The sequence below is a fragment of the Neovison vison genome, chromosome 1 (genome assembly GCF_020171115.1).
Source record: "Neovison vison isolate M4711 chromosome 1, ASM_NN_V1, whole genome shotgun sequence".
Taxonomy (NCBI): Eukaryota; Metazoa; Chordata; class Mammalia; order Carnivora; family Mustelidae; genus Neogale; species Neogale vison.
In genome coordinates, this window is record NC_058091.1 from 247,030,224 (window position 1) to 247,054,713 (window position 24,490).

Genomic DNA, 24,490 nt, shown 5'->3' on the forward strand with positions numbered 1-24,490 from the left:
TCAGACTGTACCACTTGTTAGACATGTAAACTTGGGCAAGTAGCCCAGCCTTTTCTGTATTGTCTTTATAAGTAGTAGCCCCTAGTTTCTGGGAATTGTTATAAGGATTATGATGAGCTAATGAATGTAACAATCTGGGGGCCCAAGAACCATTGCTTTTACTCAGAGTGTAAGTGGATTGAGTTGAAAAGGGGACAAATAGGCAGGTTTCTGTCCATTCCCTTACCTCTTAGTTCCTGTAGCCTTCTCAGCAGCCCTTCAGCTCTATGCAAACAAAATGGGAAGAATGAACAGATAGATATAGGGAACTTGATTAAGAGGTGATAAGAAGCTAATCACCATCATTTGGGTTTTCCAGTGCCAGCTGTGTAGATATTTATGGGCTAATGGAAAATAGAAATTGCCTTACAGTCATGGGATTTCTTTTTTGGTAATCATTCAGTCATCAGGTATTTATTCAGTTCTACTTGATACTCCCAATGTGTTAGGAGAACAGGATCAGAACACGTGTAAGGCGGGGTCCCTATTCTGAAGAAACTTTAGCTGCTTTTTATGGGCACGAGTTATGAGGTTTACACATACTGTGCTATTTGAGAATAGTTGAGGATTAAATTGATACTAAAATCTGAAATTGAGAATATTACTAAAGTTAGGAAAGATCTAAAATAATATGGGAATAATATACCCAGAAGAGGTAGGGACTTGAATATGTCTTTCAGTATGACTGTATTTGGAAAGGTGGTTCAGGTCCTTTAAGGTTTTAAATGAAGGTTTATAAAGATTCTGGATTTATGTAACGTCCTGGAGACGAGCAAGATAGTAGTGGAGATGTACTAGGAAATTTTAGGCCACTGGATAATGTTTTGTCTTCCATGAAGAGATACCATTTTGGAATCCTTTTGAGCCATTTTTAAAAATCGTATTGTGAGATCGTTTTCTTGACAGCGCTCTGGGGTGAAAGTTTACCCTCCTTCAGTTTTATTTACCCTGGCTTCCATGTTCTTTACTCTCTATTTCAAGGTAACTCTAATTCTAATAATTTTAGGTGATTTTTAAGAGCCTTTAAGGGATAGAGACATAAATTTATGTACATTATACCCTTTTTTATGTTTTTAGAAAATGAATGGTCATCTCCGGTTATTAAATATTGCCTGTGCTGCAAAGGCCAAGTGGAGACAGGTGGTGTTGCAGAAGGCTTCCCGAGAGTCCCCTCTGCATTTCAGTCTTAATGGAGGGAGTGAGAAGGGGTTTGGTATTTTCGTTGAAGGAGTAGAACCTAGTAGCAAAGCTGCTGATGCTGGACTGAAACGTGGTGATCAGGTAAGTAAATAACCAACCGCATGAATTAAAGCCTTTTAGGAAGTATTTGCTGCTTTTTTTTCACATTTGATATTTCTATAAGTAAGCATGATCCATTTAAGGAAATTCAATTAGAAATTAAAATGAGGGGTTCCTGGCTGGCTCAGTCGGGTAAGTATCTGCCATCGGCTCAGGTTGTGATCCTGGGGTCCTAGGATTGAGCCCCACGTGGGGTTCCTTGCTCAGTGGGGAGTCAGCTTCTCCCTCTGCCCACCATTCATGCTTGCTTGTATGAGTACTCTCTCTCTCAAATAAATGAAATCTTTAAAAATTAAAAAAAAATTAAAATATAAGTGGCCAAACATTGCCATAAATGATGGTTTCAGCTCAAATAGTGTTCATATAAGTAACAGAACTACGTGCATAAGCAGAGGAAGCCAGGTGAGGGACCAGGAAAAAGACACTAGGAGGTAGTGAGGATTTATTTTCTCCATTAAGACTTTAGGTAGCTGTAAACCAAGCAGTGTGTTCCCAGATGTGATTCTTGACAACCTTGTTACTAAGAAATGTAATTCCTAAGCTTGCCTCAGTTCTGTTAATCATACTAGTCACATTCTACAGAGATGAACTCTAAGAATCTGTATTTTAACAGGTCTCCAGGTGGTTCTCATGCACACCAAAGAGTCATTTTTCAAATTAACGTGAATCACTTGGGAAGGTTATGTTTTCCCATTTTAAAATTCTGCTAGTAAATTTAACTAATTTAGAGTATAGCTTTATTGTACTTTTAACTAAATCATACTAATGTACTTTCCTTTTAAAATAGAGGCACCTGGGTGGCTCAGTGGGTTAAAGCCTCTGCCTTCAGCTCAGGTCGTGATCCCAGGTTCCTGGGATCGAGCCCCGCATCGGGCTCTCTGCTTAGCAGGGAGCCTGCTTCCTCATCTATCTCTGCCTGCCTCTCTGCCTACTGTGGCTCTCTGTCAAATAAATAAATAAAATCTTTAAAAAAAAAACACCAATAATGAATACATTAACATTATAAAAAGTTTTACACTGCAGAACAGGGGTTCTCAACCAGGAATGATTTCTTCCTCAGAAAACATTTGGCATGTCTGGAGGTATTGATGAGTCTCGTGACCTGGGGGCTGCAACCATCATCTAGTGGGTAGAGGCCAAGGATGCTACTAAGCAGCTTCCAACACGCTGCAGCAGTGCATCCCCCATAATGAGTAACCCAGCCCAAATATCAAATGGTTAAGAAGCTGATTTAGAGTAATAATGATCCCCTTCTTCCCCTGAGGGAACTTTTTAAAAATAGAGATTTTGGGGCCTAACTCCTCTACTCCAGTCATTAAGAATATCTAGTGCTAGAATTCTAGACTAGGTATATTTATTGTTATAGTATTTTAAACACATTTAAGCATCTCATTCTTCACGGAAAAAAATAAAACAATGAAATCAAATGATTTCATTCTTGAGAGAAAATTTATCAGGTTTTACTTCTCTCGGTATCCTCAATTATTATTAAAATTACCTGAAATTTTAAGTCTAGCTATTAAGTCATTTTTAATGTTTTTCTTCTATTAAGAATACTCTTGACATTTACATTAACTTTTGTGAGTTTATCACTAACAGCCATGTACACATTTATACCTGTCTTATTGATGTCATTGATTACCTCTATTTCATATGCCCTGTGTCTCCATTATTGTGTTTCATTTCACAGTTTCTTCTAGTACTACCAGTACCTTTTCTAGTACTTTTCTCAAAAAGGGCCAGTAGGTACTATAGTTTTGTGTGTCCTTGCATGTCTGATAATGCTCTTGTTCAGTGGAGTATAATATTCGTTGGTCATAGTTCTTTTTCCCTGAGAACTTTGATGTTACAGAAAAGTATCACATCTTAGTATGCCCAGGAGAAGTCCAAACCAATCTTTATTTTTCTTTTCTAGCTTTCTTTGTCCCACTGCACAGTACTGCAAGTGATGCTTACAGATTCTTTGTTCTCTGTCCTTGGAATTTAGAATTTTCATTGAGATGTATTAAGTCTCTTCATTATCCTTACAGGGTACTAGTTGAGACAGTTCAGTATGTAGACTCAAGACTTCTTTCAACTCTGAATTTTATTTCTGTGATTTTTTTTTTCTTCTCATAATATTTTGCTTCTCAGTCTTTATTTTAATCTCAATGAGAGCGTTGCTCTATGCTCTCCCCCCTTTTTTTCTCATTATGGTTATCTCCTTATCCTTTTTTGTTAGAATTAGTATTTTTTAAGAAAGCTTTCTATATGATTTTGAGGTACAGCCAGATTTGGGAAAGCCCTGCTGTGAAGGTTGAGCCATGTCATGTGGAAGGACTCATCACAGTGGTACTTTTTGCTTGACTTGGTTCATTCATTGTCAGGAAATGATACTAGATGTATTCGGTGTATCACTTTTGAATGAGTTATCTCTTTTAAATGCAGTTAACTTGCATTTAGAAAATTTCAATAAAATTTGCACATATATACACTGGCACTAATTTTTATCATCTGATCTTACATGATTAAAATTTTTCCTTCATATATAAACTATACTGTGGGTTTTTTTAAATGGCTTTAATAGATCTTAGAGGGAGTGAACTTTCAAAAAATGTTTTTAGTAGATATTTGGGGAAACAATATAGAGAAAAAAATTAAGTAGTAACCCTACTTCTCACAGAGATAACCATTGTTCGCATATGGGTGTATTTTGTTCAAGGTTTTTTTTTTTTTCCACCATTAAACTTAAGGGTGCCCAAGTAACAGTTTTTGTCTTAATTTATATTTTACAAATGCTTTTTTCAAGATAATGGAAGTAAATGGACAAAACTTTGAAAATATTACATTTGTGAAGGCCCTTGAAATTCTAAGGAATAATACTCATCTTGCACTTACTGTGAAGACCAACATTTTTGGTGAGTTTTGTTGTAAAAACAGGCTTTTTGTTTGTTTTTTTATTTTGTTTGTTAATAAAAAGTAAAGTATTACAATGAAAAGACTAATAAAATGTAAACGTGTTCTCTCTGAGCTCTTAGAACATTTTTAGGATCCTTAGTGTTAAGATACGGTATTATTATTCTAGAATTTTCATTTTTCATTATTTGTATTATTTTGATGTCCTGGAAATAAGATTTAAAATAAGTATACAAGTACTTTCTATTAGTTATTTATGAAATATCTGCTGAGGAGGCACTATGTACTTTGCTGGGAAGCACTGAGTGAATCTTAGAATGATCTGAATGAAGCATAAAAGTCATGGTTAGGCATTTATTCTCCCTGCAAATGTGCACATCATAGTACTGCTAAAGTTTTAACTGCCTTTCTGATATAATAATATGAATGCCAGATTAGCTGTTCTGTGAAAATGAATTGAGTAAAATAATCAATGAATTCCAGATTTTTAGTAAGGGTATACTTTACCTTTCTATGTAATAATGCTGTGTTGGCGGTGCTTTGATCATGCTTCTGTTAGAATAAAGCAAAGAATAAGCTTGTAGTTGTATTTTTTTTTCTTTTAGGGAAGACTTACTGTAACTTGGTTTCATTAGATACCAAAGGATAGGGGCGCCTGGGTGGCTCGGTGGGTTAAGCCACTGCCTTCGGCTCGGGTCATGATCCAGGGGTCCTGGGATCGAGTCCCGCATCCCAGGCTCTCTGCTCAGCGGAGAGCCTGCTTCCCTCTCTCTCTCTCTCTCTCTGCCTTCCTCTCTGCCTACTTGTGATTTCTCTTTGTCAAATAAATAAATAAAATCTTTAAAAAAAAAAAAAAGATACGAAAGGATATTCTCTGAAATTTTGAGAAGTGCAACAATAAAAACAGTATAATAATTTGAAAATTATCAAAGAAAATTTAACAGTATTAATGAAGTAAGGAGGAAAAATTCATCTAGGTCATTTGGGTTGTAATTTGAAAACTAGGAGTTGAATTTAAAAGCTGTGCTTATGGAAGAGGAAGTGTGTTTTATTTTTTCACTTTGACTCTTCCTTATACTGCACTTAGTCATAGTGAAAAATAAAACATTTGATATTTTTCTGCTTTTTACTTGCATCCATTCTACTGAATTATGTCCTGTTTACTCTGATACATAACCATCTATTCACAATTTCCTAATACTATATTATTTAGTGTAAAATAAGTAAGCCTTCACAGTTTCTGTATTTCCTGAGCTTGAACTAGTAATCTAGAAACAAAACTTGTGGGTTAAATTAAAAAGATTCTGATTTTGTAAAATAAGAAAGCAGAGCTTGCTCTGACACTGAGAGCAAATGGTTCTCCATGCTTGACTTTCTTCAACTGTATTTCATAAGATTCTTATATAGATCAAACACCTTTAACTTTTTGTGCTGGCACAGTTACTAACTGATACCATACTATTATGTATAAAGATATTGAGATAGTAAATTTGGTGGTTAATAGCATGACCCCTGAGAGACAGAAAAAGGAGATCTGAAGGATAAAGAGGCAGGGAAGCCACAACCTTGAAACTCCTTGAGTGGTGAGAAACAATTGCCCATCGAACTCCAGACTGGATGTGGCAAAGGATAGGCATTATGTGGTAGTGCAAAGGGGGCCTGTGTCCTCAACACCTTGTTCCTTATCCTAGCCAGAATATGGTCAGCGACTTTTACCCCAAACAAAACACCTAAGAGTATCTTGAAGGAATATTAATAAAGCATTTGTAGAAATGGAGCATTTTATTCTGGATGTCGTACCTGGAATAAAGCCCTAGTAACTCTGGCAATACAGTGAAGAAAGTTTGCACAGTTAGGTCGTCCTGAATAGAACACACAATGAGACCAGCTACAAATAAGATGGGTGGCTCAGTCAGTTAAGCATCTATCTTCAACCCAGGTTATGATCCCAGGGTTTTGGGATCAAGCCGCATATCAGGCTCCCTGCTTATTGGGGAGTGTGCTTGTTGCTTTCCTCTGCTATTTCCTCTACGTGTGTGTGTGTGTGTGTGCACCCTCTTTCTCTCTCAAATAAAATCTTTAGAAGAAAGAAAGGAAGAAAGAAACAACCTACAGTTAGGAAAACTGACCAGAAGATAGATATGTTTAGATGATACCAGAGCAAACCATATTTAGTCTTTTTGTGTTAATTAAAACTGATGGCTAGGCATAGGAGAACCAGGGTCATTGAGGAAGCATGGTGGAGAGCCTAATAAGTAAGCTTACAGATTCTGGAGAAAATAGTTAAAGAGAAGAAAAACATTTCCAGAGCTGTGCTCGGAGAGATTTAAAAATTTATCTCTTAAAACAAGAATAGGGTATTAGGGAAAAAAGGAACAGTCACTGAGAAAGAAATACCTCAGAGTGACTTAAAACATGGCAGCAAAGACAAAAACATACAGTAGAGGGGAGTAGGTAATAAAGTTGAGGAAATCTCCCAGACTATAGAACAACAATAAATAACATTGAGCATTATTTCAGGAAATGTAAAAGAAAATGTGGAAAATAAAGTACTCATGTAACAGTAATAGAGACTATACCAGAATGAAAGAAGGATGTGACTCTTCTAATTTAAAAGTCCACCTAAAATCTGTGCAAAATGAATTAAACTTGTTTTAACATTCTGTTTCCAGTATTGACTAAGAACAGTCAGAAAAGTTAGACTAAATATAAAAAGTAGCTACAAAGAAGTATAAAAATTCAAAAAGAGAGCTAGGAACTATCTGACACAGAACAGAGAGAGAAGCAGACCACGAAGAGGTGAACTGAAGCCGTTTATCTCTGGGACACTACCAGTACAGTAGAGCACCCGAGAGACAGCCTTTTTGGGAAATAGACTCCCAGGAAAAGGCTATAGAGTTGAAATCCTGCAGTTGCTAGGGGCGCAAAGTCTGCATGTGTCAAATCCCTTCCCCTCCCCACTGAAACTGTATCCCATAAAGGTGTCTTTTTTCCCATGGACATTTTTAGTCCGTAGATTGTAGCTGAGAAAACGAACTGCTAGGTAAAAATCACAGGTTTCTAGTTTAGAGAGTCTGCCAGGGTTCAGACCACTCTCACATAAATGTCTGTATTGAGCATTGGGACCTTGAACAGCTAACTTTGAGGTGGATGTGGGCTGTTGTTAAGCAAACTCAGAAGGACCTCAAGATTTGGCTCTGGCTCTAGCCCTAGACTTCAGAAGCCTAGCAAAAGAATATAAAAATCCTCTTTTAAGGATTTAAGCAGTGACCTCTTATTTGTAAAATTTACAATTTTTCAAATACAGAGTCAAAGACTATGAGGCTCTCTTAGAAGTCAGTGTAATCAACCAGAAACAGAACCAGAAGGGCTCCAGAATATCAAATACAGACTATGATGTACCTATCTTATATCTGTGAAGATAAAAATCAAACTAAAGGTTACATTTGCAGGTGAGATGGGATAAACACATGCCACCCTTTATTTCCCACTAAGCTCAACAATAAAACCTGGCCAGAATCGTGATCACCCATTGAAGAACTTGGAAACTTTGAAGTCTCACTACCAGCAGTGGATTAATCTTTTTTTTTTCTCCAGCATCCCCTGAGCTGGCAAGCTGAAACCTGGATGTGTGCAAACTAATAAAGGTTCAGGAAAAAGCTAATTTGAGGAGTGAGAAAGGGAATTCCCACTTTTTTTTCCTCATTCTGTCAGGCGTCAGCGCCAAATAATCCAGTAGCATTGACCGCAGCCTTCAACATAAGGCTACTCAAAACAGAATTCTGAGGGTGGAGCTGTGGCTCCAAGAAGGCAAGGCCAGCTTCATTGTTTTCCCACACTCTCACTGTCCTCTTACTTGCCCCCTAAAGTGCTAGAGTGGGCAGTTTATTAGTTTATATCTAGAGGACTGAAAAGGTTAAACTAAGGATAGTAGGTTGTTAACTGAGATGGAGGAGATAACCCCATAAAGTTGTTTATGAGATCCTGGGCTCAGTGCGTGCGTGCGTGCGTGCGTGTTCGTACTTAGCATACCAAAGACTTGGAAGTAGACCTCTGCCCAGGTCCCAGAATGACTGGTGGCACAAAGCACTCCGGAGCTTTTAAAACTGAACATGGGAACCATAGCCCACAGAAGGCTAAACAAAGATACAGCAATATTTTCCATAACTTATAAACGGGACTCAGGGCAATTTTAAGTATAAAAAGGATCTCTTAGTACAAATCTCTTTATTTTGTTTGGGCTTTGCGGAACTTCTGATTTTGTGCGTTGATGTCTCATCACTTTAGAAATTTTGTGGCTATTATGACTTGAGAATACTGCCTTTGCTGCTTTGTCTTCTTTCCATGTGAGATCATTTCCATATGTGGTAAAAGATCTCTGTCCCATGCATCACTTAGAGTCTGTTCTGTTCTTTCCATTTTTTCTCATATTTGTGCTTCAGTTTGTATATTTTCTAATGACCTGTGTTTAAGCAAAGTTTTCCTGTTTTCTTATGTATCCAGTCTGCTGTTGAACACATGCACTGAGCTTAATTTTAGATAATTTTATAGTTCTAGAATTCCCATTTGAATCTCTTTTTTATAAATTCTAGTTCTCTATTGCACCATGTTTTCATCTATTTTATCTCTTCCCTATATTTTCTTATTATATTTCTTATTATAAAACTCTTGTGTCTTAATTCCAAAATTGGGGTTTTTATTCTCCACATGCCAAACCTCCCCCGGTGGTTATCATTGTGTCTTATTTTGTGTGTCTTACAAATGTTTTCTTTGTATGCTATACTTAGTATATAACAAGTAGGGAAATATTTTTTCATGGAAAGGGTTTGCCATTTCCTCTGGTTAAGCATACAAGGTGAGGGCTGGGTGAGGTTGGGTTATAGAATTACTTAAAATGTATCCACGTTTCAAACTGAGAGTGATATTTGTCTTGTGCTTGTTGCAGGTCCCTTCTCTTAATGGAACGTTTTGTCTCTGAGCATGGAGAGATTGTGGGAAATTGTACTCTGCTTTTGTTAGCCTTGTCCTTGTACCCTCACCCCTAATCTCAGGCTGAGGCATGGCTTTTGGTTCAGAGTGTAGTGGCTTTCTGTCTTTTTTTTTTAAGTTCAGCCCTTCCGAGGTTTTGAGATTTGCTCTTGAGCCTCCCTCCCAAAGCAAATAAATACATCATGTGTTTGTTGCACATCCATCCTTGTTGTATGACTTTGTCTCCTAAGTACCATAAGACTGTATGAAATTTCCAACCAGTCCCCAGCCTCCTGCCTTGTCTTACAAGTAGATATGTCCCGTGGAGGAAGGCAGCACTGCTTTGGGTCTCTTTGTATTCCAGTTTTTATGCCAGTGCTTGAAGCTTTTAAAAATTATTTTTCCTCTAGTAGAGTCCCTCTACCTCGTTGCCATTTCATGTTTAGAGAAGAAAACGGCAGGCAATCTCAATTTACGATCCTTGTGCCATGGAATTTTAGCTCATCTGTTCCTCTTAGCTTTCACATCTTTCTAACATATTTGAAAATCGCACCACTGAGATAATTATTAGCATTTTCATTTTTTTAAAAAGTCATACATGTGTATGTTTTAAAAATTAAAACATTAAAGAAAGTATACAGATGGACCCCACTGTGTACAGTATTCTGAAACTTTGCACAGGAGTTGGTATAGATTTATTTCTTGTGAGATTGTTGAATAGGAATCTATTGACGTACTATTGTAATCTGTAATGTGTTGAGCTAATGTCATATTGATGGGTATTTTTGGTTATTGCTAGTTTTTGCTGTTTATAATGTTGAAATAAAAATCCTTTGTACTTTTATGCTTATGTAGATATACCTGTAAGATAAATTTCTCATAGTGGAATTAATTTTGACAATACTGTACTTGGGCTTTCCAAAAGTTTATCCCAATCTACAAACACTTCTATTTAAGAATGCCTCTGCAGTGGGTTTGATCAACTTTATGGTTATTGATGCACATCATTTAATTATGAGGGAAGATGAATACCTTTTTTACATATTACCATTTCTTTTTCACAGTCTTTTCATTTTCCATGTTTATATTGAGTTTCTTATTTTTCATTGATTTGTTTGAATGTGTTACTAAAAAAAAGGAAAGTATCTTTTTAGTCTTAAAGGTTGCAGATATTTCCCCAGGTGGTCCTTTTGACTTTGCTTGTGATGTGTTGCGGGTGTATGTGTGTGTGTGTGTGTGTGTGTGTGTGTGTGCATGTGTGTGGATATACATACATATAGGTAGGGACTGAGAAATTTTTCATCTTTATGTAATCAAATTTAGGATTCTCCGGCACCTTCATTTCTGATTCATATGTTCAATATTGTTCTTTATTGGCATTGTAATTACATTTACTCACCTATTAATTTTTATCCAGAACTTTAACTAATTTTTAAAATTCACTATTTTTCTCTTCATCTGCAAATTAAAATCTTTACAGTTTTATTTATAACTGTATACACAAGTCCAGTGAGGATATAAACTTCTTCGTATACTCTTAAGTTGCCTATGTACACATCACAGGCAGGAATATCTACAGCCCATTTAAAGATTTCCTGTTGCTTTTCACAGAAAATTCAGACACCTCACCGTAGCATTTTTAGGCCCCTTATCTACCTTATTCCCCAGTCATCTTCATTTTCCTTAAGTTTCCTTTTGTGATAGGATCTTCGAACTTGAGATTTCCTCTACCTAGTGTCATTCTGTTTTCCCTAGTTAAAATCTCACCTTACTGAACTTTTCTTACAAGTGACTTAATTAAGGAGGATTTTCCCTTTCTCGTTGTCTTAATCCCTTGGCTTATGTTTTTTCTGTTCCACGTATCTTAGACTTAACTCTTCTACAACGGGCAATCTGCAGGCCTGACGTGTTCTTAGGTCAGTAAATTTTTTTTTTTTTTTGCATGAGTACATATTGATTTTAGCTCAAAAAGGCATTTTTGCCTTTACCGCATGCTTAAATTAAAGCATAATTTTCAAAGGGAACTAAAAGGAATTTATTGCTTTTTAATCAAGCAAAATGTCTTGAGAAGGTGACTCCTAAAGATTCCCCATTATTTTGAAGGCAGAAAATATGCTTTTCATAAACTTTGAATATGCTTTGGTAATACATCATCCTGGTTGAAACTTTCAAGAGTGGTCCACTTCTACAACTGAAGCTATTTTATGTTGTAATGCATCAATTTTTTAAGTCTTTGTCTTTCGGAATCTTACTTGTAACTCTTTTGATGTTGAAGGAAACTGTTCAGTCACCCCCAAAACAACAAAAAAGATAAGTTTTCTGTTTTCAATGGGCACATTTGTACTATTTACAGTTTTTCTTTTATAAAGGTACTAAGTAGTACTACTCAAAGCTATACCTTTTGAAGACCTGCATATTCTAGAATATGTAACTTCATTTTGCTTTGATTCAGACCCCCCCAGACACCCATGAGTTTTTAGGAAGGTTACCTTCTATGTTAGCTTTTATCTTTTTAGTTTTTTTCCCCCCTCTAGTAGTTGATCTGTCTTATTTCAGAAAGCATATTTAAAACAACAAAAAAATTTCTATGGTGTTAGCTAATGAAACATAGGTAATATAGGTTATCCTAACTGAAAAAGGCAGCACTAATTACTAATTATACTAGTTATTAGAAGTACCTAGTATGGGGGTGCCTGGGTGGCTCAGTGAGTTGAGCCTCTGCTTTTGGCTCAGGTCATGATCTCAGGGTCCTGGGATTGAGCCATAGTCTTACACAGGTTAGTCTTTTTTTCACCTGATCCCAAGGAGGTATAGCCCTTCTCCCAAGGTGAAAATTCTGATCTAGGCTAAGAGATTGTGAGACAGGCAGTTCTTCCAGTGTGCTTTCACTTTCCTTAAGAATGAAATAACTCATTAGACTTCGCGTTAATAGGAAGTTACCTAAGAATGATTGGTTGTTTACTTCACACCACTGTAGTGGATGTTTCTTAGCTGAATAACAAGTGACAGAATTGTCAGAAATGTCGTCTTGAGGAAATTGTCATTTATTTTTACATTTGGTATTGTTTATTTCTGGTGAAAACAGGTCCAGCCAAACTTTTTTTTTTAAATTGGCTAAATTTTACAAATCTGAGCCTGACTGCAGTACTTGTATCTCATCTCAAGTGATATAGATTATAAGAAATAACATGTAAATAATAAAGTCTAAATACTTGTTTCTATAAAATCTGATTTGATTAGTAGTTATATTACTTATTGTTATTATATAGCAATTATTACTAAATAGGAAGCCCTGGACTTTCAAACATACTACCTGCCCACTTTCATTCCATTCTTGCCAGTAACTTTCTTTTGCCACTTTGGGAAAATATCAGAAGTATGGTTAGTTATAAAAACTGAAGAGAGGGGTGCCTCACTGGCTCACTTGGTAGAGTGTGCAACTCTTGATCTCAGGGTCATGAGTTTGAACCCTAAGCTGGACATGAAGCCTACTTTAAAAAAAAATTGGAATATATTCTTAGGGGTACCTGGATGACTCATTTGGTAGAGCATGTGACTCTTGATCTCAAGGTCATGGGTTTGAACACCAAGTTGGGTATAGAGATTACTTAAAATCTTAAAAAACTAAAAAAAAAAAAAAAATCTTAAAAAACTGAAGAGATAAGTGGATATGGCTGATGAAGGATGGGTATAAATTTCATAATGTTTAATGAGTGAGACTGAAAGGCCAAGTAATAGAAAGTGATTGTTTATCATTCAAATTTGTTGTTACTATAAAATCTTGCTAATGAGAAGAAAAGAAATGACAATTTTTTTTTTTCCACAGTGTTCAAAGAGTTACTTAGTAGGACTGAACAAGAAAAATCTGGTATTCCTCATATTCCTAAAATTGCTGAAAAAAAAAGTAATCGCCATTCAATCCAGGATGTACCAGGAGATATTGAACACACATCACAGGAGAAAGGAAATAAGAAAATAAAAGCAAACACTGTTTCAGGTGGAAGAAACAAAATCAGGAAAATTTTGGATAAAACACGGTTTAGTATCTTACCTCCAAAACTGTTTAGGTAGGTAATGCTAATCTCTGTCATGGTAGACCTTTTCCTATTGACTATAAAATTTTATTGGGGGGGGAGAGGTTAGGGAATTTGAGGTCAGTTTTGATTTTTATACAACCAATGCGTCATAAAATCTGTAAGTAACACATTAAGTAAGAAATTCTCAGTATTTTTCCATTGCTTCTGTGATGTTACCACTGCTAGATTATGTGTTCTTCCAGTAGCTGTTTTGAATTTTAGGGAAGACTGCCCGTTTTATCTTATGAAATCTTTTCTTGTGTATTTTTGGTCTAATTTCAGTCCTTTGATCTATAAATTTGGACATCTTGGGAATATATTTGCTGATACTGGTTTTTGTCTTCTAAGTCATCTTTCTCTTATTGCTATTTTTTCCTTCCTGAATTCTAAATGACCTTCTTAATCAAATCTGTTTCTATTTCTAAATTGAGATGTCACCAAAAAAGAATGAAACTTTGAGACTTTAAATGTAAATTGAGGTCTGTAAAATACTTAGAAATATCAATTCACTAAAGTGTCACAACTGGGAAAGAGTCTAGCATATATTATGTCTTTATTTTACGTCAACTACTTAAAGCAATCACACAAGTTCTAATCAAGTTCAATACTTAACACATAGTAGTCACTCAATATCTGTTGAATAAGACAGTGAATGAAAAGAAGAAAGAATATTTAAGCAAAATATACTCAAAATACTTACTTGGCTCCTGATAGTGCCTAGCACTATGCCCATTAATAATTTTATAGAGCTGAAAAGAGGTGGTCGCAACCTCTAAGGAATTTGTACTACAAACCCTTTATTTTCCCACATACTTATCATACACTAGGCACAGTGTCCAAATAATAGAACTGTACAAAGATAGAGCAAGTTTCTTGTTCTCCAAGAGTTGATTATCTAACTAGGGAAGCAGACATTACAGAGTGGTAAAATGTTTCAATACATTAAAAGGCAGGAACAAAGCTTGGTAGGTTAGTTAGAGTGTATTAGTGTGTGTACATCTAGGGATAAAGCAGGAGAGTTAGGTAAGTGCTGTGTTATGAAGGACTTTGAATATCATGCTAAAGATATGAACTTCATTGTGTCCTAGGAGGAGGGAGCCATAGAAACTCTGTTCGTCATATTTGATAGTTTGGGGTTGAAAGTGCAGCACAGTGTAGTAGTAACAGCAAGGACACTAGGGGGCAACTTAGAAATAGATAAATATCAACTCTCAATTTTTTTAGAGTTCAAGATCTCAAAGATTGCCTGATCAGAAAATGCTTTTCTTTTTGAGTTCTTATTTCCAGTCAGGGAACACATTTGTTCTTCATTTAATTGGGGGCTCACAGAGAATTGACACATCCTGAAATCTGTTCTTAATGTTACTGATTTCTACTAAGTCTATTTATTACTCATTGTTTTTTAGTGACTGCTCTCCTTGAGGCGAGTAGTTTATAAAAATGATAACTTTAATATAGATGAAGTTTTTTTAATGCTGAGCATACCGTAGTATGACAGCAGGACAGCGAACACTGTAAGAAAAATCTTATTCTCATATATGAGAATTACGGAGATATAAGTGGGGCTAGCTCACAGTGTAAAGACGGCAGGCAGTTTTGGATGAGCAGAAGTCTGCAGGAAGGCAATGAGCAAAAGGGGATGAATGGAGGACCAGAACCAGAGAAGAGTTTTCAAAGGAAGTTCTCAGGAGGTAATGCCCTGAGTTCTGTTGCTGGAAACCTGGGTGCATTTGGTGTGGAATACATTCATTTCCTTTAACTGGTTTTCATTTTGAACAGTGGCATTGTGACGTGTATTCTCTAGAGTCAGAGAACAATGATTGTAACTGACTTTAGCTTTTTAGTGTTAGATTCCAACCAGCTATATTCATATGTCACGCAGCTAACTCATCTCCATAGTATGTCCTTCAGGGATGGGAATTGGTTTTATGCTTGGATTCTCTTTGGTTACAGTGGGAGGTGTGGAAATTAATGTAGCCAGGAGCAGTCATTTGAGTATTTTCAAGCATGATTTCTTTATATTGGTACCCCCTATAATGAAAGATCTAACAGAAATAGATAACTTAGAAGGAAATACTTTTTCATTTAGTGATGTATGGAGTTTTCGGTGCCAGTACGAGACTGTTGTTGCCTATGAATGCAAACATTAATACAGTACTTCAGAAGTTAATATTAAGCTATCACTTCTAAACATGTTTCAGAGTAGTAAAATGCTAATAATTTCAGCCATATAAATGCAAAAAGAAAAAGCCAGTTTATTTTAGTAGAAATAATAAAGGTTTTCTGCTGGAGCCTGTTTTACAAAAAGAACTGATGTGTCAAACTGGTTGCTTAGCATTTTTGAGAATGAATGTGTATCCTATTTCTTTGCACTTTCAGATAACTTTTAATAGATAAACAAAAGATCACTAAAACTTCAATGGGAAAATAAGCAGAGAACATGAATCATGTGTGCTGCATCATTAGTAATCAAGGGTATTCAATTTATTTATTTATTTATTTATTTTAAAAGATTTTACTTATTTTATTTGACAGAGAGCGAGATCACAAGTAGGCAGAGAGGCAGGTAGAGACAGAGGGGGAAGCAGGCTCCCTGCTGAGCAGAGAGCCCGATGCGGGGCTCGATCCCAGGACCCTGAGATCATGACCTGAGCTGAAGGCAGCGGCTTAATCCACTGAGCCACCCAGGTGCCCCTCAATTTATTTTGAAAACAGGGAACCACTTGTTTCATCACAAATTGACAAGAGAATAGTCAGGGCCAGGAATTGATAACATCAGATAAATGGCTCAGACTGCTGTTGAAATATGAAATTATGCAACTTTCCATAAAGCCTTTGGGTATTTTTTCTCAAGGGTTTCAAAAATGTTCATACCTTTTAGTCAGTAATTCCATTTCTAATAATTAGGTGAAGATTTATATACAGATGCTCTTAGTAGTATTGTCTGTAATTAAACAAAAAAAGAAGTACCCTAGATGTCCAGCTATAAGGGATTGGTTAAATAGATTGTGCTATATTCTGTAAAAGTAACTAGAAGGGAAAATGTTGATTGTGATTTTTTTTCTAGGGTGTGATGTTATACATAATTTTCTCTGCCTTGCTTGTTCACTGTATTTTTAAAATTTTCTCCTTTAAATATTTTTTAAGTGGGGGAAAAAAAAAACTTCAATGAATTTAATTCCATGATCCTGAGCATCTCCTGTGTGTAAGGCTCTTTGGAAGAGCACTTGGTCTCTCTGCCCATTGCAGCATTCATCTCTAAGAGTTATCATAGAAATACTGGAAGAAAGAGTAATCTACATCTGTCACATAGGCAAAAGAATATGAAAGGAAGGAAGGAAAGACTAAATAGTTGAGATAAGAATAGATAATTCCCCATATCCCTAACCATTACATAATTTTAAAATGAAAGAATTATTCTGAAAATTACAACTGGAAAAAATCTACTCATTTTCAATAGTCTCTGTGAAAGGACATAGCAATGGGTATTTATTGACTTGTGAATATTTTATGATTTAGGAAATCTGATGTCCTTTTTTTTTTTTAAATCACTTAGCTTTTAGGTTTTTTTCTTTTAATTACAAATTGCGTAGTAAGAGCTTCATATTATTCTTTGTAGTAGTCCCAGAAGTAGACTATCTTGTTTGCTTATCAGAAATTATTTTTTTTCTCACCATCTTTTTGTCAGCATACTTTATTTGCTTTTAGTATTGGAATTATTTTTCATTTGCATATTGATATTTACATAGCCTCTTTAGTTTCGTAACATGAAACTAAAATACAGTTTTATTCTAAGTAAATTTAGTGATGGGGAATTATTGAGGAATTTTTCAAAACTATCTTATTTCTGTTACTGCATCATCTCAGGAGACTGTTTTGGTAAGAAATGACATGATTATTTGCAAATGGGCTTTATCAATTCAGCTTCCAAAAAAGCATGGATATTTTGCTAATTAGATACTGTTTCATTCATGTCATGGCATGAGTTGTACATAACATTAGAATAGTTTTCATTTATACATGCTCACACCTTAATTACCATGAATTTGTAACCAGCTTTACATTATTGTATCTGTATGGTGTACTGTCTTTGCTTATTAAAAAAGCAGAGGTAATGTTAAATAATATCAGTAAGAAAGATAAGGACTTAGGGTGTTTCATGCACTTATCTTAGTCTCCACAGTGAATTACTTCTTACTGCTACTAATAGAGCCAGTTCCCTCTAAAAGAAAATTAAAACTTTTTAACATTGTTAAACTTGCTTCTACTGTGATTATTAATAGGACCAGCTAACCTTTTAACAGTTTGCTCCTTTGGATTCAGATACTTGGATCTCTGTATTAAAAAATAAGCAGATTTGTTTTCAAAAGTCAGTTAAATTAGAAAGCCTATTATATTTAAAAATATTTATTTTCCATATAATTTAAGTTGTTGCAAATTACTTCAAAGCTGTAAGTACAGCTTCTGTGGAAGCCACCTTCCTTTTGTTCTCATACCTAACCTTAAAACATTTAGCTCCGATCTTTAGCAACACACACCAAATTATAAGGAACCAATTTAACATAAGCACTAATATCCTATCAGATATTATATTTCCTTAGCCTTAGTTCTGTCAGATGAGACTGCCTTCTCTCCCAGGTAAACACTTCCTGTTTCTGTAGCGTTTGTTGTATCCTTGCTGCCTTCTCTGTTTTTCAGTACAAATTGCTTAAAATCCTTTCTAGGTTTGTACTGTTCTAATTTTAGTAAAAGTACTTTACTACTTAAAAATTGGAATTGTATTTTCCTCTGTGCCAAAATATTCACCTACATAACCTAATTTAATCCTTAAGGCAGCCCTGGGGGAGTAGTAGTCACATTTTTAGATGAGGAAACCAAAGGTCCAGAAACAGAAAGAAATTTCCTTGAGGTCACATAGCTAATAACCCAAGTTTACATGCATAGCTGGCTCTTAAAACACTTACTTTTGCTCCTTTCCATGTCTTCATGCTTTTCCCTGACTCCTGTGCAGTCTTGCTTGTCCTAGCTCTCTCTTCCTTCTGTGGCTGTTAGCAGTCCTTTAGCTTATTTATTTAACTGTCCTCCGCTCTTCATCTGGCATAGTTCCCTAATCTGCCTAAGTCCTATTTTCTACTCCTAACGTATTCTGGATGTATCCCCTATCACTCATTTAATCCATTCTATGGTAACAGGTAAGTGTTCTTTGATACCCCTGTTTGTATGGCAGGTACTGGGTAGAATACTACACTGAATAAAACATAGATGAGAATTAATGTTAACCTAAAGGATTGGTTTAACCTTTAGAAAAAAATGGTATTTTTCTCATTATTCTAATGGAAATCTTTTTCATTGCTATACTGTGTTTGTATAGGACTGTTTCATTAATCCTTTGTTTTGTAGGACTTTCTGGGGTATGTATGTAAAGTTTATTTTATTTTATTTTATTTTATTTTTGTATGTAAAGTTTAGATGACAGAGTTGGGTTTCTTTTAATTTTTTCTCTTAGATGGATTTAGAGCTGCCTGTGTAACACCTTTAAAGTATTTTTCTTGTTAAGTATAACAAATGTCATTAAAAGCAGCAATTCAAAAACCATAAATCTTTTCAAAGGCACACAGGGTTATTATAAGGTTATTTGATAGTAATGTAGTTAGTATCTATAATGAATGAAATGCTGGGGTGTGGAGTCAGGGTGGCGTTGCTAGACCTTATATTGACTTCGCAAGTGAGGAAGATATTCTCTCTCCACTTTGCTGGTCTTCAGGCCAAGAGTTCTCTGGAGCTTGAGAAGGTACAGATGCACTGTGGCAGGCCTTGCCCATTCTGTGCTTCCTCAGAAGCCTAGAAAATAGGCCTAGGAGGTTGCTGTACCCTCTGGAGCCAGGCAGGAATATTGGATTCTAGGTCCCAAAGCCAGGGGGGCGCTAACTTCTCAACCTTTAAACTATCTTATTTTTAAGATTTTATTTATTTATTTGAGAGAGAGAGAATGAGACAGAGAGTACAAGAAGTGGGAGAGTCAGAAGGAGAAGCAGACTTCCTGCTGAGCTGGGAGCTGGATGTGGATCTTGATCCTGGGACTTCAGGATCATGACCTGAAGTGAAGGCAGTTGCTTAACCAACTGAGCCACCCAGGTGGCTTTAAAATACTTTATAAAGTATTTTGGGGCACCTAGGCGGTTCAGTGGGTTAAATCCTCTGCCTTTGGCTCAGGTCATGATCCTGAAGTCCTGGGATTGAGCCCCAAGGCGGGCTCTCTGCTCAGCAGGGAGCCTGTTTCCCTTCCTCTCTCTCTGCCTGCCACTCTGCCTACTTGTGATCTCTGTCAAATGAATAAATAAAATCTTTTAAAAAATAAAAATAAAAAAATAAATACTTTATAAAGTATCTTAAAAGAGGGGTGTTTTATTTGCTTAAATATGGCCATTTAATTGATATTTCTGAAACTTTTGAAGGGAATTAACTTTAAATGACTTGCTTTCTGCTGTGGTTGTGATGCTCTCATCTAGGGAATAGCCAAAAAATTAGACTTGAGATACGAGATATCATGCAAGAAATCATATGTCCTTAGAATAAATTTAAAAGACTATAAAACTCCTTTTCTTCTGTTTTGATTTCTGGTCCTCTTTTTTCGTCTTTCTACTTGTCACATGTACCCAGTGTTCACTGTTCTTCTGTGTTCCATCTTCCTGTTATCTTTTCCACATTATCACTGGTTTGGGCAGTTCTCAGGTTGTTCATATGTTTAAAGACTCTCTTATTTTGTCACTTGGACCTGGTCCCTTTGTTTTCTACAGCCTGCTGGGTTTTTTGGTTTAAATTTAGACCCACCTTCATGCTTTGCCTAGAAGATCACCAACCTATTATTTGCGAGTGCAAACTTTGCTGTGGTGTGGTTATACGTTGTTGGATATATTAGTGTCCTCCAAAACTGGATGATCTTAAAGGCTCCCCAAACATTCAGGTTTAATTTCTCTACCAAAACCAATAGAAACTCAGCATGACTGTTTGTTTATGATGTAAAACTACTTAAATGTGTAAGTTAAATTTTTAGTGTAAGTAAATTTTTAGTGTCTTCATTAATATAGTTATCCCATTTTTTAATTGCTGTAATATATTTATATAATTTTTTAAGTCACCACTTTGAATTGGTCTTATGCCTCAGTGTATACAGAGAAAAGAAACGTTTACCATTAAGAATTTTTAAATACTTTATGTGCCATTATTTTGAAGTGACGGAGGCCTGAGCCAATCACAGGACGACAGCATTGTGGGAACAAGACACTGCAGGCACAGTCTGGCTATAATGCCTATTCCTGGAACACTCTCATCTAGCAGCCCTGATCTCCTGCAACCGACCACCAGCATGTTGGATTTTTCTAATCCTTCAGGTAATTTTTTTTTTTTTAAAGATTTTATTTGTTTATTTAACAGACAGAGATTACAAGTAGACAGAGAGGCAGGCAGAGAGAGAGAGAGAGAGAGGGAAGCAGGCTCCCTGCTGAGCAGAGAGCCCGATGCGGGACTCGATCCCAGGACCCTGGGATCATGACCTGAGTCGAAGGCAGCGTCTTAACCCACTGAGCCACCCAGGTGCCCCATCCTTCAGGTAATTTTTATTTGTGATTTCATATAGCCTTGTTGGTGCCAAAGGGACAAACGAGGTGGTTGTGCCTTGTGTATCAAATGGTAGATTTGCTTCAATCTGTCTTCTCTTATCTCAAGGTTATGACTTACTGCAAAAATCTAAAGAGAACTTTGTGTCTTTCTGCATAAGCCAGAATGGTTTTTGTTTCAATATGAAATAGAAGTACATAGAAAAGAGATTACATTTAGGTGTCTTTTGGTAGCCTTTAGAGCAGTGGGATGCTACTTATCAGTTAAGAAGCAGGTTGTCCAGGATGTGAAAGAGAATAAGGGAATTTATTATAATTTTGGTGGTCTCACTTAACTTCCTCTGTGACATTCTGAAATGTATTAGTAATTTTTTGTAAACACTGATTTTTTTCCCGTAGCACCTGAAGCTAAAGCTGTTTTATTGTCACGTATTGTTAATTAAATATACTATAGCATCTTTTCATTTGTGTTCAGATTTGGGGTTTAAACATCATGTGGAACATTAAGTTAATTTTCCTGCATCTATTCATGCCCAGCGGCAGAAATTGCCACTTAACAGTATAATACAAAATTTCATTACTAAGAAGAAAAACTTTGAGAATTATTTGCATATCTGTGACTTGAAAGGATTTGACTTTCATTTCAAATGAAATGTAAAATGGTATGTAAAAGACACATACAACTAAAACTGAGCTGTGTAATTTGGTCCAAGGAGAGTAGACAAAAAACGTAGCTCTGCAAAGATTGATGACATTGTGATTTGGCTTTAATTTTCATGCTGAAGCTCCTAATAGCTTGTGTCAAAAGGGAGGAAACTCAATTACATGAATCTCAGTATTCAAAAGGAAAGAATGTACGTGTAATAGTAAGGTTTATGTTTCATTTTAGCAACTTGAATAAAAATTGGACATAACATAAAAATACAGTTCAATGAAATTCATTCTGTACATTGGGTTTTTTTTTTTTTTAATTTCGATTGCCTCTTAACTGTTAGCGAGGACTAACCCCAATTATCTGTCTTTGACACATCTTTCTCTCTACATGACTACCAATGTTCTTTCTAGAACAAAGATTTTAATGAGTCATTACTTTGCTTTAGGAATTTCTAGTGATTTTTGTATTAGTCAAGGTTTAGTCATAAGATAGAAACCTCTCCAGATACTTATTCAGAATTTAGTAAAAGGGATTGTTGTCAAGGTATAAAGTTAACTATTTACCTACAATGGTGAAGAAGCAAGCACTAAGGTATCACAAAGGTAGGAAGCGCAAACTGGATTTTTCCTCTGGTACGTAAAAGAAGTGCCACCATAGGGTGAAGTGTTGCTGGGGTGATACAGGAAGAAAAAGCCCACAAGAAGAAACATAAAGCAGCAAGTCTTTCTTTAATCCAACACTTGTTTTTGGTGCCGGTTTTTGGCATAACCTAAAAGGTGTCCAGTTAGCAAAGAAGAATATGGTTTGCAGAGTCTCAGCCCTGGATTTGTAACATTACGACAATAACATAATATTTGTTAATGTCCAGTTTTCACAGCATGATTGTAAACCCCCTTTCTAGCCTGCTGTTCTGCCATTCTCCCCACTCTCACCACCTGTCTTTCCTGAGTGGGACATGTACCTTCATAACTGTGATTTCTTTTCCTGTGCTTTTGGCCACCTTTGGTGTTCTCTCCCTGCATATCCTGTGAACTTTTTCTTGTTCTGTGATACTGAGTTCAAATGTTACCTTATGTGGGAAGGCAGTCCCTCCTTTCCTAGAAATCTTTAGCACATTTTCATTGTCTGTCTTATATTGCTTTCCAGTAGGAGCACGGGAATTTATTTTCATGTCTGTGTGTGTGTCCTGCAGCAGTATGTTCACAAATGAAATATTTTTACACTACCAAAACACAATCTAAGTATGCATACTTTCATAAGATGGTATGTTATAAAATAAGTGATGTTCCTAGCTGCCTTTTTGTCAGTGGCATATCTAGAAATGGGGGTAAGGAAATAAGGGATGGTTGTAAGGAAAGGACAGCAGTCATTTGGGGATTTGGCTGGAGCAACAAAGGGAAGAAGTTGGAATTGACGAAAATTTAGAAACTGTAGGCTCCATTGCACTGAAATTCAAATTTCTGAGGAGGAAGTGCTAGTCAATTCAACTGATTGCGTAGTTCACTCATTGAAAACTTTTGAGGCTCTTATGACTTCTATTCAAAGAAGGTCCATCTGCAGACTCAGTCTACAGCCTTTGTCCGTACCAGCAATATAAAAAAAACACCCATAAGATCGGTATTTGACTTACAAATTATATTTTTAAACCCCCAAATGTACACCTTTATGAAAGCACTTTTACAGTGCTGTTTATGTTGAATAAAATACACATTACCAATTGATTCCAAAATCAGTTCCTTAAATTATATATGACAGCGCCAAATTTTAGGTTAGCTGTGCATGTCACATGTGTATATTGCAGCACATGTGTGACATGAGTCAAGTCTGATGTGATCTCAGCTATGTTTAAGCTGCTTGAGTAAAATTGTTAGAAAGTAGGGTCAAAGCTGCAGAACTGTTAAAAGTAGTTTGCTTTTGATTGCTGACTCTTCTGTGATTTTGCTTTGTTTTTGCTGCCTACAGCTGTTGGTTTTTACTGTAAGTATCTTGAAGACTGTGGTATTCCATTGCTAAACTTCTTTGTAGTATTTTATTATTTTTAAAAAGTCATATGATACAGAATTAAATAAAATAAGAGTCAGAACTTTTCTGTCCAATCTGCAAGCTTACCAGTGTAAACTGGTGTGTATTCTTTTCAACATTTTCTTTGAATACATAATTTTTTATAGTTATAGAATCAGAGTATATAAGCTGCTCTATAACTTACATAGGTTTTGGAGGAATTTTTGGCCTAAATACTAGATTAGGCATAAAAGATCTCAGAGTATGGCCAAAAGGATTATAAAACTCGAATTTTTTTTTTTGAGTGTACTTATGGAACTTCTTGCTTCTTTTTCATTAGTAGCACATACCTTTTATTTGATTTCTTTATTACTTAATACTTTTTCAGATTCAGTATTATAAGTCTGAGTTATTTTAACTAATTTTTTATTTTAAAGGAACATAAAATTTTTAAAAATCTGAGAAAGGGTAGAATATAAGTCTCCACTCCCTAGAATTAATGGTTGTTTATTCATATATCTTTCCAGAAATTTCAGTGCACATAAAATGTATCTACCACCCTTTTCACCCCAAATTATATGCTATACTTTTCTTCTACTTAGCCCATCTCACCTGCAATATACCTTGAATACTTTTCTACCTCAGAATGTGTTGTTCTTCCACAGTTTACTAAACAGCTGGTAGCATTTTGTTTAACCAGTCCCCTTTTGGTGAGTGTTTACAGTGTTGCCTAAATCTCTGTGTTTATCTTTCCATGTTTTATGTTTGCACTATTGTCGAATACTGAATTTTTGTCAAAGAGTTTGTGGAAATTTATTTTCTCCTTTACTATATGTGTACCTACAAAATATCATCTTATTTTGCCTCTTACCCAGAAAAGCTTAAAATATTTACTGTCTGGCCCTTTATAGAACAAATGTGCTAATCCTTGATCTCTACCA

The 24,490-nt window shown here is 35.8% G+C and overlaps 1 protein-coding gene across 13 annotated transcripts in view; it reads left to right on the top strand.

Moving 5' to 3' along the window:
* The window catches only part of RAPGEF6 (Rap guanine nucleotide exchange factor 6), a 193,712-nt gene that overhangs the window by 123,043 nt on the left and 46,179 nt on the right, over window positions 1-24,490 (top strand). For 9 of the 13 annotated variants that reach the window (XM_044228140.1, XM_044228206.1, XM_044228180.1 and 6 more), the window contains 5 exons: window positions 1,117-1,320; window positions 4,127-4,235; window positions 13,028-13,268; window positions 17,145-17,156; window positions 20,511-20,668. In XM_044228140.1, the coding sequence (XP_044084075.1) occupies window positions 1,117-1,320; window positions 4,127-4,235; window positions 13,028-13,268; window positions 17,145-17,156; window positions 20,511-20,668 (724 nt within the window). The remainder of the gene's footprint in view (window positions 1-1,116; window positions 1,321-4,126; window positions 4,236-13,027; window positions 13,269-17,144; window positions 17,157-20,510; window positions 20,669-24,490) is intronic. The other 4 variants (XM_044228147.1, XM_044228212.1, XM_044228163.1 and 1 more) reach the window with 1 other exon arrangement.